Here is an 18,762-nt window from a genome sequence, read left to right as displayed (position 1 = left end):
CTTTTTCACCCTGCAGTCAGGAAAACAAAGCTTCCTTTTAATCTATGATTTCTACTTTCATTACCAAATGACCAGAGTTTTACGAAAAGAAATTATTATGTTGGAAAATTAAGGAAATGTACTAATTACTCTTATCATATCACAGCAAGAACTTCATGTGACAAAAAAACTTATCAGGTGCCCACCACATGCTTGGTGTTAGGGATACAGCAGTGAACAAATAGGCAAGGCCTCTAAGGTCCCGAGCATCTAAATACCCACCCCCTACCCAAGTACAGGAATAAGAAAACTGAGGTTCAGAGAACTTAAATGATTTTGTCCATGACCACACACTTCAGCGGTAGGACTTGGGCAAAATACTCCAGACTCTCAGGGCAAGGTGGATTTACATTATAATTTGAAATAGCTTCACTTCATACTGCATCCACAGGTCCACAAAACATACAGCACTTCATTTCTAGGAAGTGTATCCTGAAGAAAAAAAATAATTAAAGCACAATCACTCCTAACTTCCATACGTGAATAAAAAATTCAATATCATTGTTACAAAAGCTGAAACTTTACATTTAAAAGGCACTATTTTTTAAGTTTATTTATTTGTAAATAATCTCTGCACCCAGCGGAGGGCTCGAACTCATGACACCGAGAGGGAGAGTCGCATGCTCTTCCCACTGAGCCAGCCAGGCGCCCCTAAAAGGCACTTATTCTTTTTTTTTTTTTTAAGTTTTATTTATTCATTTGAGAGAGAGACAGAGACAGAACACAAGCAGGGGGAGAGGCAGAGGAAGAGGGAGAAGCAGACTCCCCGCTGAGACGAGAGCCCGATGCGGGGCTCGATTCCAGGACCTGGCTATGACGACCTGAGCCAAAGGCAGACAGACGTACAACCATCTGAACCACCCAGGCGCCCCAAAAGGCACGTATTCTTGATAAGAATGCCTAACCTAATCTAATGCATCACAACAGTGCCCAGCTAATATTCTATTATTAGGCCAGCAGGTATTCAGTCTGGAATATTCATTACCTAGTACTATTTTTAAAGGGTGGAGATATGTTTTTAAAAATAAACGGGAAGGTTAATGCAAAATTAATGAAACGTTCATAAATAAGTAAAAGCTTCCCGGACTCCAGAAGGCGCGCCGGGGGAGCTCTAGGTCATACTAGCGCGCTCCTGAGCATCAGCTCCTCCCCGCTAGCCCACGCTCCCTTCTCGCCTACTCCGGCCGCGCTGGGGGATAATGGTGCCGGCGACTCCCGCTCAATTTCAATTCTCCCACGCCCGTCGCAGCCCTGCGCGCCAGGGTTTCCACCTGCGGGCACCTCGGCATCTCAGTCACGCCGGCTGCTGGCAGTTAACCTTCGCCCCAGCACAGCCGACCTCGGCCCCGCCGGGAGCCCGGGAGGCCCAAGGCGCGTCCTCTGGACCCCAGGCCGCCAGAGTCGGGCGGCGCCGCGGATCCCGGGGTCAGAGAAGCGGCGGCGGCCACACCCACCGGCTGCGCGGTGACAGCTCCCGGGGCTGAGGCGGGCCGTGCTTACAGGTGTAGCCGCCCGTTCTGCCCCTCCCCGCCCGGGCCCGGCCCAGGTCTCGGCCCGCCGCCCCGGAGCGCCCCCGCCCGCCTCCGCACGCACCACCTGTCGGTAAGCCCGGCGCGCGGCCGGTGGCGGACGCCCCGCCCGGCTCCTGATGAGCAGCCAGCGGCGGCAGCCCGAGGCCCCGGGGGAATGAAAGCTTTACCGGAGAGTGGGGCCCACGCAGGCGGTGTCGGTGCTCTCAATCTCCTGCAATATCCGTTCATGCTCCGGGACCGTGCCCAGACCATCGCCATTCTCCGCCATCTTGGCTGGAAGCTGAGGAGCCAGTGAGGCGCGGCGCCGCGCGGACAGCGGGGGCGAGCACCCTGAGGCGCGCGCACAAGGGGGGGAGGGGGCGTGGCGAGCGCGGTCAGCGCGGGGGCGCGCGGAGGGTGTGGGAGGCAGTATGCGGGCACGCGACCGGACCCAGATCTCAGCTCCAGCACCTGTCAGAGCGCAGGGTGCTGCCGGCTGAGGCGAGGAGTGAAGACGCGTCGCCTTCCGCTCTCCCCCTCCACTTGCCCCTAATTGCTATCTAGTGACTGGCCTAGTGACTGGCCTGGCTTTACCGTATATTCTTCCTGTATTCTGTGTGCCAGACTGCTAACGCGCTCGAGATACCTTACTAATGAGGCAGGTCGACAATGAAATAATCACCTTCGATCTGTAGTAAAAGCTACAGGAACATTTAACAAGGAAGCCTAATGTACACTGGGAGGTGGAGAGTCAGAGAAAAGAAAATGTCCACTCCAGAAAATCAAAATTGTGTGTGGGAGTAAGATTTATTTTAGGAATGTACCAAGAAGATCCCAGCTGACGACCATGACTACGGCTCGGGGTGCATTCGTGTCTCTGCCTGCAGGAAGTTCACAGTGGCCAGTCACCTTGGAAATAAGTCATAAGCAGCAGAAAAATTAAATGACGAAAAACTATGACACTTCATGGCAAAGATACATGAGAGGTCCAGAGCAACGTGTGATTTCATGCCTTGGTTTTCGAAATGCTTGAACCCAAGTGCCTTCCAGGGGCTGTAGCTGGGATGAGGAGGGGTGGAAGCTCTTGAGAGGAGGAGGCCTCAGACAGACGGGAAAGAGGAGGGGTGGCTTCGGAAAAGTACTAGTGTAGGAGAGTCCTGTTTAATGACTTGTTGTGAGACACTGAGTAAACCAGTTTGTCATGACCAAAGCAGCGACTGAGGAAGATAATCAGGGAGTGCGAACCTAACCCTGTTTTCCGGTCCCCATCAACTCAACGTTTTGAACTCCCCTTTGAGTGAACCAAACTCTTTACTACCCAGCTGTGTAACTCACCCCCTTCAGTGAGCTTTTATTAGAAGCTTACCTCCATCCTCCTCCCCACAAAAATTCCTGGGAGGTGGTATTGCATGAGCTCTGGAGACAGGTATCGTCAATTTAATTCCCTGCTCCTTCACTTCAGAGCTGAGTGACACTGAGCAAAACCGCGTATCTATTTCAGTTTCCCCATCTGTAAATGACCAAAATTGTAATGTCTAAACCTCATATCCCTATCTCATATTATATTAGTTTTCTATTGTGGCTGTAACAAATTACCACAAACTTAGTACCTTAAAACACTCAAGTTTATTGTCTTACAGTTCTATAGGTTAGAAGTCCAACAAGGGTCTCACCAGGCTAAAATCAAGGTGTCAGCATGACTGCGTTCCTTTCCAGAGAATTCATTTCCTTACCTTTTCCGGCTTATAAAGGCTACCCAGATTTCATGGCTCATGGCCCCCTTCCTCAGTCTTTAAAGTCAGCAACATTGCATCTCTCTGACCCGTTTTCTGTAGTCACATCTCTCTCTGAGTTTAACCTAGGCCATTAAAGAGTCTCTGCTCTTAATGACCCCTGTGATTAGTTTGAACCCAACCATATAATCCTGAATAATCTTCCATCTTAAGGTCTTAACCTTAATCACATCTGCAACATCCCTTTTGTGATGTATGACATATTTACAGGTTTCAGGGATTAAGACACGGACCTCTTTGGGGACCCATTATTCTGCCTGCCACATATAGTAAAGGCCCAATAAACATTACTAACATATATAAATGCTCTCCTTTCCATTAATCTGAAGTTTCTGTCCTCCCTGGAAAATTCAACTCAAATATACCTCCTTCAGAAAAATTCCCCTAGGGGCACCTGAGTGGGTCAGTCGCTAAGCCTCTGCCTTCGGTTCAGGTCATGATCCCAGAGTCCTGGGATCGAGAGCCTCACGTCTAGCGTGCAGTTGTTTTGATTAGTTCCTTTTCATGTTTGTGAGTTTTGTTTTTGTACACTTGGCCCCGAGGGAATCAAAATGCAACTGACCTTAGTACATACTGTCTTGGAAGACTAAGGAAGCTCTGCTACATCCAACTGCCCTTTCCACCAAGACACCCCATCACAAGCCTGTTTCCACTGTCTCGATGGTATAGAAAAATCCAGATCTTCTCTAGGAAATCCCACTTTCTCAAGCTGCAAGAATATGCAAAAACAAAAAATCTCTTTCTAAGGCCTCCAGCACTGTCACACTATGTTAAAGACCTTAAGCTCAGAGTTGACTTTTTTTTTTTTTAATTTTGCAATTTCCTGTAGTTCCCCATGGAGTTCTGCATGTGGCTGAGAGAAAGCTGAAGGGGTTTTGAAACCAGACAATGCTGAAGCTCTGAAGCCATTGGAAAGAATTCAGGATGAGTTAGAAAGGAGCATGCCAAACAGGTGCGAGCATAAGGTAGGAGTTTGATTAATCTGTGATTGGTAACAGTTTGGAATTAAAACAATTATTAAATTGTAAAAAGTTAGTTTTTTCAAATTTGCTCTTTACATACTGACGTCAAATGTAACATTTTATATGGTTGTATTCAGTTGCCTTAATGGAAATCTGTAGTAATAACAGACAATGTGTACCTCAAATTCCATGATGCCCACTTTTATCAAGGGCTTCAATTCAAGAAACAATATTTATGGACTTTTGTTTTTACATGGTTGAATTTTATCCTTGAATCAAGCCAAACCCAGTACCTGGACTCCACTGTTTGGGACCTTCATGCCATGGTTTCTGTTGAGTAGTAAAAAACTGAATTTTTTTCTTAGCTGACTGCATCTATAAGTTTGAGGCACCTGGTGTTAGCACATCTGAATTGCAGTTTTGGCTCTTGAGAGAAGAAAATAAACCTTTTCAAAATTGAGCCCCAAAACATACGAAATGAAGACAAATTTAAGAGGAAGCCAGTTCTCTCTGCAGGAAATGGCAGACCATCTCAGCTCAGCTGATGTGCATGGCCAGAATTCATTATTCTGAAGAGTAAAGCAAGGTGAAGAGAGCAGGGCAAGTGGTACAGGCCACCTTCTTATTTGGCGACTATTTCCTGATGGAACATTCCTTTCCTGAACATTCATTACCCAAGACCTTCTCCTCTTCTCTTCACCAATCCTGACATCATCTACTCAAACCCAGCCCCTAGTCTGGGAAGCCAGCCCTGCTTTGGCACTCCTCACTCCAGGCCTGTTTCAACACCTGTCCATAGAGATTACTTCAACAGAAGCAGCAGTATCTTCCCCTCAATTCAAGTCAAGGCAGAAGGAAGTCCATATACCACTTCTGCTTCTGAAACAGCTTTTGCTGGTTCCCTTTGTGACTGCTGACAGTTCTGTTAGCACCTGAAGTTTTTTGCTAAGAATTTAAAGCTAAATGTTCTAAATAACTATATAAATTTTAACTTCAGACACAGATATAACAAATACATAAATATGCAAAAGAAGCCTATTCTAATTCTATTCTAAGTGATACATTTCTAAAATATAAAGAATTTCAGCTATAGACCAAAATAAAAACCACAATAGCTATATATTGAACACTACTTGCTAAGTCCTTTATATCATCTAATTTAATCTTTACTAACTTAATCAGTAATTTAACTGGGAATTTAATTAGTACTAATTTTACTGAAGTCTAATTTAAACCTATGGGGGTACTTTCACTATCTCTAGTTTAATATGAGGAAACAGACTTTCAGAAATTAAGTCATTTGTCAGGCGCCTGGGTGGGCTCCATCGGTTAACCATCTGCCTTCGGCTCAGGTCATGATCCCAGGATCCTGGGATCGAGTCCCGCGTCAGTCTGCCTGTTCAGTGGGGAGTCTGCCCCTATACCCCCCCCCCCCCGTGCACACTCTCTCTCTTTCTCAAAAATAAATAAATAAATAAATCTTTAAAAAAGAAAAAGAAATTCAGTCATTTGCCCAAGGCCACAGAGCTAGTGAGTTGAAGAAGATGGAGCTATTAACCAGTTCTTGTTTCTCCCATTAATTAAAAAAAGCCAGCCAAGAAGCATGCTCCAATGTTGTTTTACCCATGAGATAAATGATTTAACCAGTCTGGTCTAAGGAGGTTGGAGGGTTGTGGGGCACACATAGGGAGATTGCACATGCATATTGGGTTATTTTTCGGTCAGTAGATTTTGACTTCCAGAGATCCACTCAAAATCTCACTGCAGGACTCCTGGGAGGAGAAATGTAAACCAGGAAGACTGGCAGAACAAGAGATGCATTCTGTGTCCAGTAGGAAACTAACCATCAAAGTAAGGATTTAACCTGTAAATACACTCTTTGTCACTAATGACTTCTACTTTGAGCCACTTGTCTGCAGACTCATAACCAACCTTGGCAAAGCTCCTCCCTCAGAAGGGACCTGTAGAAAGCAGCCGCCCTGGTCTGGCATTTAACTGCTTGGGTTCAGATTCCAGCTCATCTTTTACTAGATGTTGGGCCTCCAAAGAGCTAGTTAACTTGTCTAAACCTCAGTTTCTTCAAGTGTGAATTAGAGACAATAACAGCTCCTAGCTCACCAAGTTGTGTGGGGATTAAAGGAGATAATATTTGCATAATGTCTAGCCCAGGGCTCAATCAACATTAGCATTAGAGACCAGGACTATCAGATATTTATTTTTTAAACGAGGAAGCCCTGAATTTAGCTTCCTCTTTGATAAAATACAAATAAAAACGAGACACAAAAATGTTCTTTTTTCTAATCATTAACCAAGTATCCTGGTTTTGTATCAGGATTTTCTGAACCTGAACTTCATTTTTCTGAATGCTCGATAGGTGGAAACTGCCTGAAATTTGTTTTCTGTTGTAGAGGAGGAAAGAGGACCATGTCCCTGAGGTTAGACACTTGGTTCCAAATCCACTTAAGTGATCCCTCCAGATCTCAGAGAAGTCAAGTGCCTCTTTGTTGTCATTGGAGGCAGTACTCCTCATTTGAGGCACATATTGTGGTGGTAAACAAATCGCTGAGTCTCTTTCTACTTCCTGGCACAGGAACAATGTCTGTTTTGTTGGCTGTCCAGCCCAGTTAATAGTTGTTAAGTGAATGATCCACATGCAGATACTTCTGATGTTAAGCTTGAATGTGGTGAAACCATGTTTCATAAGATAGGGTACATCTCTACAGAATGACTCCCCTCCCCACTCCTGGGAACCCTAGAGCTGACTTCCTGATCTTCATCTTCTCAAGACTTGGCTAACATCATTCAGATGTTTCCTATGGAGTTTAAAAGCCCTACTTATATAACTGTAGAACTGTATTAAAATGTAAAGGAGAGGCAGTCTTTATACATTGGCTTTAATAACTAACCCTTCCACCAGTGGTGCCTTTTAGCCCCTCACTCTTTGGGGCAGTCCTTTAACTTCTGCCTTGTTGGTGCAGTGACCTCAAGTGGCCACACTCTGTAAGTGCAAGAGGATATGAACCAAGCCCTGCCAGGCCACAGAGGATTCCTGCTGCAAAAACCATGTCCAGGAGTCTGTTGTTCCATAAAGATCTGGACCCCGTGGTGGAGAACAATAGAAGGAAATTTGAAATTGGAGCCAAATAAAGTCAGTTTTTCTGAAATATGAGCCGGTCCTCAGAGAAGTTCAAAAGTAGCCCCAGGTTCTGTTCATTCAACAACCATTTTTACTGAATGCTTGCTGTGTACCAGGCTGTATGCTTAGACAGGGCTGGTTCATCAGTATGTGACCTATGCGGTTGCTCTTGGCTTAATGCTCTGCCATCTCCACCTTGTAATCCTTAATAATTTCTGAACAAAGGGGCCTGTATTTTCATTTTGCCGCTAGTCCTACCCTCAGAACAATGTCTTGAAAGCTCCATTGGCTCACCCATCCCAAAGCTAAACATTTTCAAGTCCATTGAGCAACTGAAGAGCAATGTTATTCTCTGAGTTCCCCCTCTCTGAGAGGGAGGGGGAGGGGCAGAGGGGGAGAGAGAGAGAGAGAGAGAGAAAATCTTAAGCAGATTCCATGCCTAGCGTGGAGCCCGAATCAGGGTTGGATCTCACGACCCTGAGGTCATGATCTGAGTCGAAATCAAGAGTCAGATGGTTAACTGACTAAGCCACCCAGGCGCCCCTTCTTTACCATTCTTTGCAATCTAGTTTAATTGGAGGCCATTTTTTTTATTGCAGACTGGAAGAGCTACTTGAAGAGCAGCCCCTGAGCGGCTCCGGGTCTTCAGTGTCCCAGGCCCTGAATGCTTCAGGCTCCAGCCACATCTGAGAGGGGCAGGGGGTGCCAGGGAACTGCCACCATACCACTTTTCTATTTGTTTATTTCTAGCTCCCTTCACTAAAATACAAGCTCCCTCTGAGCAGGGACTGTCCAGGTCTTCATCTTGCTCTATCAACAGCAAAACCATTGACCATCCCAGACCACTGCGTGCCACACCGTAGGCGCTCCATAAACATTTATTTACTGAATGAATGAACAAATGAGTGAATGAGCATTTACTATGTATGAGGCATTACATTAAATACATTTCATGCCTAATTCATGTAATCCTTTCAGTAGATCTATTAGTAATGACAGATGCAAAATTTGAACCTACATCCTCTGGCTCCAGAGTCCATTCATTTAACCAGTAAAGAAACAAAACTGTCTCCCTGGTTAAAATACTTAGTTCCCAGATATAAAGATGTTTTTTAGCTTTTCTCTTGTGTTGCACTGAAGATCAAACAGCGAATGCTATCACTGAAATGTTCAGAAGTTTGCCAACTACACAGCCCACTCTCACTGGGGACTCAGGCTTTCCCGAGGTGCTGCGGACAGGTGGACCTTAGTCATGGTTAGGCCCACATTTATTCCTGGACAGTTTCTCTGGACTCCATATATATCCACAACATGTAGCACACTACACCATTCTCATCCAAGATTAACTGAGGTAATGATATTACATTAGTATAAAATATAAGCATTAGTAAATATGGTTTTGAAAAAGGGATACCTCTCTCCCCTGAATATTATACAACCAAATTAAAATTCACATTACTCAATATTTCCCACTTAATCAGTATTTCAAGATGTTGTGAGTGCTTGTTTATTTCAACACTCTATATATTTATTAAATTATACTGGAATATATATCCCAGATGTAAATTAGACATAATAATAATAGCTAATATTTATTGAGAATTTACAATGTGCTAGGCAGGCATTGTGCTAAGCACTTTGTATTTATTAACCATTTGAGATGGGTTGTATTATAATCTCCATTTCTGGGGCGCCTAGGTGGCTCAGTCAATTAAGTGCCTGCCTTCAGCTCAGGTCATGATCTCAGTGTCCTGGGATCCTGCCCCCCGCTCAGGTTCAGCTCTGCACTCAGCTTGGGAGTCTGCCTCTCCCTTTCCCTGTCTCTCTGCCACTCCCCTTTCTTGTGCTCACACAGTCTCTCTCTCTCTCTCAGATAAATGGATAAAATCTTTAAAAAAAAGTTATTAATCCCTACTTTATAGTTTCAGAAACTAAAGCCAAAATTAAACAACTAATAAAACCTGGACCTTTGATGTTAATCAGTGTACTTAATGGGGTAAGATTTAATAGAAAGCTTACATTTCTGAAGGTGTATACAGCAAGAGCATTGTAAAACGTCTACAGGCGCTAACTAGTTATATTTATTAGCATGTCATCCCAATTTATTGTATACACAGTTTATTAGTTGGATTTTGTTAATGTTTTCTGTCCTTTCCTAAAAGCATGTTATCTTCATTCCTAAAAACATTAAAGTCAGAGAAATAACAGTATCCTGTTTGCTCTGAAACTGGTAAAACTTCATGGTCAGCTTTTGGAAAAGAGCCCAAGAGAGTCTGAATACAACTGTAAAACAATTATGTTATCATAAAACAATTACAAAAATTTCTTCTGGTACGTCATCTTGTACAATTCCCTTTTCCTCCTATTTTTCCCAGCCCTCTGTAAGGCCTTCTTTGGACATGTCCCCTTTCTCTACTTCCCACTAACTTTGCAGCGCCCTCAATCTGCCCTTCTCTTCCCTCGGGGTCAGCTAGAGCAATAAGACACATTGTGACTTGTGAACCCAAAAGGCTTCAGACATGCTGTGACTTCAGGACCTGTTCTAAGAGCCTAACAACATACCTGCAGGACCCCAGGAGGCATCAGGAGCCCAGGCAACATCCAGGGTGGAGTCAGGACCCACGGAGTAGGGCAGGTCTAATGCGCAAGGCCTGGCCGCAGGAAGCTCTAGCATGAACATGGTAAATGTTATGAACACTGCTGCTGCCCTCTCCGACGTCCGTGGCTGACATCATTAATTTATCAGACTCACCTCAATGTGGGATTCAGGCAATCACTACCAGTGCGTTGGAATTGACGTGCTGCGTGACACCTGGTGCCCATCCTTCTTAAAGGAAGTTGGGAAGGCTGAATAAGGCCACTGCTAGCACTTTCCTTTAGTGGGGCTCCAAACAGCCCTTAAGCCTACCAGGGATAAGCATGCCCCCAGATGCATGGGCGCCTGGGTGGCTCAGTTGGTTGAGCGACTGCCTTCGGCTCAGGTCATGATCCTGGAATCCCGGGATCGAGTCCCGCATCAGGCTCCCTGCTCGGCAGTGAGTCTGCTTCTCCCTCGGACCCTCCCCCCTCTCATGCTCTCTCTCTCTATCTCATTCTCTCTCTCAAATAAATAAAAAATCTTAAAAAAAAAAAAAGCATGCCCCCAGATGCAGGAGCTGCAAGGAGCTGGACATATATCTAAGCCACATGAGGGGACTGGAATGAAAGTCAGAAAATTGAAAAATAGGGGTGCCTGGGTGGTTCAGTCGTTAAGCGTCTGCCTTCGGCTCAGGTCATGGTCCCAGGGTCCTGGGATCGAGTCCTGCATCGGGCTCCCTGCTCAGCGGGAAGCCTGCTTCTCCCTCTGTCACTCCCCCTACTTGTGCGCTCTCTCTCTCTCTCTGTGTTTCTCTGTCAAATACATAAATAAAATCTTTTTAAAAAATTTAAAAAAAAGAAAATTGAAAAAGACTGAGAAAATCCCATGGAAATTAGCAAACGGTGGTAACATGATAAAAGCAGTTATGTCCAGGGCAAAAGGGTAAGGGCCCCAAAACTAATTCCAGCTGCCACCTGCTGGTGAGTTTCAGCCTACCAGCCATCTGACCGCCCAAAGCTAAGCCATGCTAGGACGACAGAGGCACTAGCAGTAGATCTTTCTCGACGTTTCTCCCTTTTCTCTTAAACTCACTCGCCATCTGCATGGCTAATATCAAATTCTGCTTTTCTACCCTGGAATTTTATTCCCAACTCCATTGTTAGAGCTGCCTGCGATGTCTTTAATGGCTATTTCATTGGCAACACAAATCATGGAAAAATACAGTATCTCAGCTCTCCCCTAAAACTCCCTCTCCTTTAAACTTAATACTACAGGCAGCGGGGGGCGCCTGGGTGGCTCAGACGGTTTAAGTGTCTGCCTTCGGCTCAGGTCATGATCCCAGGGTCCTGGGATCCAGCCCCACCTCGGGGTCCCCGCTCAGCGGGAAGCCTGCTTCTCCCTCTCCCACTCCCCCTGCTTGTGTTCCCTCTCGTGCTGTGTCTCTCTCTGTCAAATAAATAAATAAAATCTTAAAAAAAAAAAAATACTACAGGCAGCAGTCCCACTTCACACAAAGAATGAAAACAAACACAGGACCTCAGAATCATCTGATTCTTGTCCACTTTTCCACACACACAAAAAAAAAGGAGGGCCAAAGGAGCAGACCCCAGGTCCCAGTGGGAGAGTCAGGCAGGAGACAGGCTGGACTATCTGGGAGAAGCTTGTTCTGGGAGCAGCCAAGTGGGAAATCGGGAAGAGGGGGGAATGCACACAGGCAGGGCGAAAGAGATACGGACCATTGACAGTACCCAACGGCATGACTCCTGGTCTCAACAACCCCCCACAACTCCTTGGGGAGAGGAGACCCAACCCCCCACATGATGTGTGGGGGTGAGTGCTAGGAAGCTTGCACCCCGTGAAAGATGAGCTGCTGACTCACCCTTAAATGACCAAAGCAGAAACCGTCTCTAAGTCCTGAGTCACTGAGCTCTGGGGAGAGCACCTTGTTAGAGGAACAAACCCCACCTGGCTCTGATCTGAACCCTGACCTCGAACAGGGCACCTCAGACTCCCTACCTGGAAAACCAGGTGGGCAGGGGAAGGAAGCTAACAGAGTCAAAGATTTTATGACAGGAAATGTTTGTTGAAGCAATGCCTTTCTTCTGTGACAAGGAAAAGTGAACAGAACTCTCTCAATTCCCAGGTGCAGGGCTTTCCCTGAGACTGTTTCTCTCCTGTATTGCCAGCCCTGTCCTCTCAGTGTCCTAACGCTTCCCTCACTGTCCACTCCAGGGCCTCCCAGCAGGGCCTGTGTAACCCCACTGGCCAATCCGCATCCAACCAAATCCACTAGCCGCCATCTCTGCCTTTAGAGCTTGTAGCTATTCAAATATTTCCACCACCTCCTCTGCTTCCCTCAAACGATGACTTTCTCTCTCAACTGCCTCCTTTCTTTTGCTTCACAAGGTCACCATGATGAGTTCAGAAGCTCATACAAATCAGTTCAACAAATATTTATCTAGCTACTCTGTTGGCAGAATCTTCTGCAGAGGATACAGAGGTAAAAGGAAGATACATTCCTGACCTCAGCAATCTTTCCCCCTGAAAATGGTTATAAAATAACACACACACTTTAAGTCAGAATAAATGCCCTGGATTCTTTGGGACTTCAAAGGATGGGTATTCACATGTGGCTGTGGGATCATGAGAGGCTTCATAGAAGAAAGAACATTTGAACCAAGCCCTGCAAGGCAGGTTGCAGGGCTAAGAGTGAATAATAATAATAATAATAATAATAATAATAATAATAATAATAATAAACCATGGACACAGGAGGAAGAAAATCTCAGGACACATTATCAAATGGTAAACAGTCTAGTTCAGCCAAAATGGAAGTCCTGTCTTGATTTTCCAATTCTCATATTTGAACATACGGGCCGATGTGTTTTGTAAGAACAGTAGAAAAGAACAGTTGACAATGGAACATCAATAACATGCATACGTATGTGCAAAAAAGCATCGAATGCCAGTCTAAGAAGTCTTCATCTAATCAATGATTAAAGCAAAAGTTTAGGAAAACTAATTTTGGTTAATATTGTCCCAGATAAAGTTTTATTAAGAGCTCTGTGTCTACCCTCTAAATAACACTGGGGTGTTTTAGTGGGAGCCTTTGCAAAAGAATGCTCTCATCCCTTGTTCAATAACCCAGACATGAAGCTAACAGTGGATACTGCAGGTCCACTCTGGTGGCGACAGGACAACACCTGGAGAAAATATCGATGTTGTCTCTCCTCTTGAGGGTGACACTGGGAGAGTGCTGTGAGGGCCGGATCTACACTGACTTCTTCTTTAGGAAGACCAGGTGCAAGACCGGGAATATTTGCCCTAAAAACAGAGGGTAGGAAAGCGCCAAGATCCAAAGCAGGAAGTCATATCCAATACCAAGCAACACTAGCTAGGAGGATAGGTCCATGGAGGGATGCTGTGTGTAGGTGTTAACCACGGTTGTGAGACCAGGGGAGAGGTGGCGAGGGTCAGGGGTTGAAGGCCAAGAGCTCTGAAGCTGCAACGGCATCAGAGGCCACAGTAACTAACATATGTCTAGGTTCCCCTCACCCCTTTGTTCCCCTTTAGACAAATGTACAAGTTCCAGAAAGTGCTGGTACAGTATAAAGTTTGTTCTATATGGAAAAAATTATTGAGTTTCCCATTAGTAAAAAAGCTCTGGTTTCTTCTACCTATTAAATAGGACAGAAATTACCTTCCCCTCTTCATGGGATGTTCATGAATGCTTGGATAAAATGAAAGTGTAAGGAAAAATTGTGATAGATTTATAAATATTTTACAACTGCACCTACATATTGATAATCCAAGAATCAGTCAATAAATATCAATGCCTTCCCATGCCCCCAACACTACCCTAGGCCCTTTGAAGAGATTCCAGATATATTTAAAGCAAAATCAAATTTAAATATTTGGGAGAAATTTACTCAGATTTAAACTGTAGCATATTTCAAAGCAACTTGGCCCTGGGCCCTTTCTGAGGATGGAAGAGACAACACCCCCCACCAAAAAAATCCTCTTATTTAATCAACAAATATTAGTCAACAAATATTTATTGACTGTTGCTATCAAATTCAGTGATTGTCATTCCCACACTGTTAGGTGTCAGTTATAGGCAGGTAGGCAGAAAGAATTAACTTTTTAAAGCTGCCCTTTTAACATAAAGATACATGGTCTTTCATTTTAATCCTGTTCTTAAAATGTGCAAATTAATCCCCCTATTACCAAAGAAGCTATTTTTAAATGTTACGTGGAAATTAAAAAAAGTACACATCTGAGAGGTCACCATATACCCGAGTAGCGACAATGCAAATAAACAGTTTGCTTTTTTTTCCTTAAAACTCACCTCTACCCAAATAGAAGTTGGTTTCACTATACGTCTCATTGTTCTCAATGTTTTTCACTAAGCAGTATTTTAGAGAAAACCATTGAAATCTTATATAAATGAGATGGGATATCTATTTGGAGATGGCAAGAGGCCCTTTTTGATCTCTTGAAAGTCATTTCTATTTTTTAAACCTTGTGTGATGAATCAGGAAAAAAATATGCAAAAAAGAGTCAATTGTTTATTGTAATTTCTCTAAAGGTAAGAAAAGAGATAGAGATTAGGTACATACAGAATTGTAATTATTTTTCAAAAATTATTTTTTATTCTTTTATAGAGAAAAGCATAAAAAGAAGTGAATAAGACTGCCTTATCACCGCTACAGGAAGAACAAACATAAAGGAGCCCTACCTTAAAGTCGCTTCAATGGGCAGCTCGAAAGACTGAATCTCAGCCAAGACATTCTCATAATTTTGATCTGGGTCTTCTTCCAACATTGCTTCACACGCCCCTGATTTTCCAGCAGCAGACATCAGATTTTGAGTGCAAAACAGTTGTAATTTATAAGAGAAATGTGGTTTTTGCTATAATTATTACAAGCGTTCTGTGTTCACCCAGAGTAGAAGCAAAAACTGCACCCACAGGCTGACTTCATGCTATCAAAATCTTTGCTTCCAAGAATGTGGCACAGCTGTTGCAGTCCTGTCCCTACTTATAACATTTTACTTATTATTAACCTTGACACAGTTCAGAAAGTTCCTGCCTGATGTCTGCTATGTTTATTTGTTCCTCAGAGATAGTGACTGCAAACTTCGGTAGGAATTAGAACCATTACACTATACAACATTATTAAATACAATTGACTTGTCAGGGCACATATTTTAATATTACTTAAGCTAAATACATAATACAAGCCATGCTCCTAGTTATTCCTGCAATTATACCCTTGCCCACAAAATCCCAGCATGTAGCTTGTCCAGGAAAAATGTAACGCCTTATAGGCTACGATTTTGAGGCCACTGGGCTAGTTCCTTGGCTCCCCATGTCCTTCACTTCTCCACCCTAGTCACTGCTGGGTGTTTGAGCCATTCCTTCTTCTGTCCCCTGCTCAAATACAAATGCTCCCGATAGCACTTAGCTTTTAATCCTTGTTAGTCACTTTGGCCTCACTGTGCATGAGTTTGCCAGATCCTTCCTGCAGAAGAGGCTTTGATGGGGAGGGAGAAAACATGAAGATGTCGAGATGTTAAGGGGGCTGGTTGCCACTGAGAGGAAGAAAGAGTGCAGTAAGTACGGGCCTAAACGAGCAAGGGAAAATGAGGCCCACAGCCAGCCCGAAGAAGGCCTAAAAAAATTAAATGGGCACATGACTCCCATTACCACTTACATTAGATCTTCCTCAAGTCCAAGTATAATCTCATGCTGTCTTGCTGACTATAGAAAGTCGGTATTTGGGGCGCCTGGGTGGCTCAGTTGGTTGAGCGACTGCCCTCGGCTCAGGTCATGATCCTGGAGTCCCAGGATCGAGTCCCGCATCGGGCTCCCTGCTCAGCGGGGAGTTTGCTTCTCCCTCTGACCTTCCCCCCTCTCATGTACTCTCTCTCTCTCAAATAAATAAATAAAATCTTTAAAAAAAATTTAAAAAAAGAAAGTCGGTATTTAAAGGGATGGCTAGGGACATTTTTCCATATGAACCTATTTTTATTTTAGTATTTTATTTATTTATTTGAGAAAGAGAGACAGAGGTAGCGAGAGCACAAGTGGGGAGGAGAGGGAGAAGCAGGCTCCCCACCAAGCAGGGAGCCCGACAAGGGGCTTGATCCCAGGACCCCAGGATCATGACCTGAGCCAAAAGCAGATGCTTAACCAACTGAGCCACCCAGGGGTCCCCATATGAACCTAATTTTTACAAGATTTTATCAGATTTTTAAATTTTGCCCTGTAAAAAAACTGAAATTATTTCTCCTAAAGATGTAGTACTCATGTAACTACAGGCATATGTCATAAACTGCGCCGGTTTTTCACTTCTCCCTGCATCCATACCGTGGCCAGTACCTCACCGAGGGCACAGTGTTCCTCCTTGACCCACGACTTTGGGCTTAGCCTGTGACTTCTGCTGGCCAACTATATACGAGCTGGAGGGACAGTGTGTGAGCTCTGGGCCCAGGCTTTGTGAGGCCTCACTTATTTCTATTTGTCCTCATGCACCTCTGCCAGCACCTGGGAACACAGGCCCTGCCTAGCTCGCTGGTCCACGGAGGATGAGAGATACATGAAGCGGGGTCATCCCCCCTGATTCACGAAGTGCAAAGAGAGGCATATATTCCCATGCAGCTGCAGCAGCTTGAAGCAAAGCTGCCCACCCAAACCTGGGCTGAGTCAGCCAGGCCCCAGTGACCCACAGACGCAGGAGCAATAATAAATGGTTGTTGTTTTCGGCCACTGAATGATGGGTCAGGCAGCAAGAGCAGATCAGTGCAGGATCCTTCACTCCAGCTCCACCGATAGCTTCAACTCTCAGCCCCACTGTTTGTCCACTGCAGGATGCAACAAGGCAACAGGAATACGCCTAATACCCTTTCCCTCCAGAGGAAGTGATGACTGCCCTCCTCCAAGACTCGACACAAAGCAGTGATCTTCTATCTTGTGTTAAAGTCACTTGTGTGAAAGGTTTTTAAATTTATACCAAATCATCAGATTATTTAAGAACAGAATGTCTATTTGATTCATATTTGTATTCCACATAACACTTAACACATTGCTCTGTATACTGTAGGTGCTCAAAAATGTTTATTGAATGAATAATAGCAAAAGCTACAAGCTAAGAGTTACCTCTGCCTTGTTAGGAAATGTTGGTCCAAATTATGCAAAACTCTGACAGTTCCATATTGAATTTATCAGAATCTGAAAATATATAAATAAAAACACAATGGGAAATCACTCTGGGGGGTATCTGGGGGGCTCAGTCCGTTAAACGTCCTCTTGATTTCAGCTCAGGTCATGATCTCAGGGTTGTGAGATCGAGCCCTGAATCAGGCACCGCGCTGGGTATGGCGTCTGCTTAAGATTCTCTATCTCCCTCTCCTTCTGCCCCTCCCCCCTCTCTCTCCCTCTCTGAAAAAAAAGAAAAAAGAAAAGATAGAAAGAAAGAAATCACTCTGATCATAAGAGAATGTTGGTCATCACTATACTATGCTGTAGAGAACAATTCGTAGGTAATGCCACTGTACCCATGAACATATATCTGTGATGATCCATCCAGCCCTAAGCATCATGCAGTTAAAAAAAAATTGATTCTTCTCCCCACATACACCAAATTTTTATTTTTAAAATTTCCTTTTTTTTTAAAGATGTTATTTATTTATTTGACAGAAAGGGAGAGCCCAAGCAGGGGGAGCAGCAGAGGGAGAGGGAGAAGCAGGCTCTCCGCTGAGCAGGGAGACTGACTGAAGCCACTCAGGTGCCCCTATTTTTAAAATTTTCAAACTTACGGAAAAGTTAAAGAAGAACACAACAAACCAGCTACATACCCTTCACCTGATTCACCAATTGTTAACATTTTGCCACATTTGCTTTCTCTTTCTCTCTCTGTTTATTCAAGGGGATTTTACAATGTAGGCAAATGCTTTTAATATATGTTGGGAGAGGGGGACGCCTGGGTGGCTCCGTCCGTTGAACATCTGCCTTCAGCTCAGGCCATGATCTCAGGATCCTGGGGTGGAGCCCAGGGGCTCCCTGCTCAGCAGGAGCCTGCTTCTCCCTTTGCCTGCCCCTCCCCCTGCTTGTGCACATTCTCTGTGTGTGTCAAATAAATAAATTTCTAAAAAATAATAGTATATACTGTGAGAAAACTGTTTTCCTTTAAATAGAGTATTTTTAGAATAGTAATAGTATAGCAGCGTACTACACAGTAGCATGATTAATACATCACAATTGTTACTGCATGACGCCATTCCTACTATGCAGCGCCGTTACCCTCTTGTGTACAGCCAACTCCCCCCGAGATTCAAGGTCTTTCAACCTGTTGACCTGGCTGCCTCCCTCGGGCTCCTCAGCTCTCCCTACCCCTCCTCCACTCCCACCTCACTCTCTTCTACTCCTCCCACTTCTGTTAAGTGAATTTTCCCTCTGCCTCTCACTTTCTTCTAAGCCGTGTAAGACACAGGCAACAACTTCCTGTTTCCACTGGCTAACCAGCATCTTCCTTTTATTCAAAACTTTCCTTGAGTGCCATTTCCTGCCGGAAGTCCACGCAGATTGAACGAACAGGAGACCATCTCCTCCCGAAAGTAACAGTTAAGAAAAACAACCTCCCCTATCCCATAGTGCTGACAACAGATTCACCAAATAAGGAAAAGAAAAGGAGGAAATGGAAATATTTTAAACAGATATATTCCAAGATGCCCATAAAAGAGA

At 44.4% G+C, this 18,762-nt stretch overlaps 1 protein-coding gene across 3 annotated transcripts in view; it reads right to left on the bottom strand.

Moving 5' to 3' along the window:
- Positions 1-14,948, bottom strand: part of EXOC6 (exocyst complex component 6) — a 240,815-nt gene extending 225,867 nt beyond the window's left edge. The window contains exon 1 of one of the 3 annotated variants that reach the window (XM_027595848.1): positions 14,758-14,948. In XM_027595848.1, coding sequence (XP_027451649.1) covers positions 14,758-14,879 — 122 coding nt within the window. In that variant the 5' untranslated portion in view covers positions 14,880-14,948. Of the gene's footprint in view, positions 1-1,738; positions 1,870-14,757 lie in introns of those variants that run through there. The other 2 variants (XM_027595850.1, XM_027595849.2) reach the window with 2 other exon arrangements.
- Between the last annotated feature and the right edge of the window lie 3,814 nt (positions 14,949-18,762).

The sequence above is a fragment of the Zalophus californianus genome, chromosome 15 (genome assembly GCF_009762305.2).
Source record: "Zalophus californianus isolate mZalCal1 chromosome 15, mZalCal1.pri.v2, whole genome shotgun sequence".
In the NCBI taxonomy this organism is placed as follows: Eukaryota; Metazoa; Chordata; class Mammalia; order Carnivora; family Otariidae; genus Zalophus; species Zalophus californianus.
This window is presented reverse-complemented; position numbering and strand designations above follow the sequence as displayed.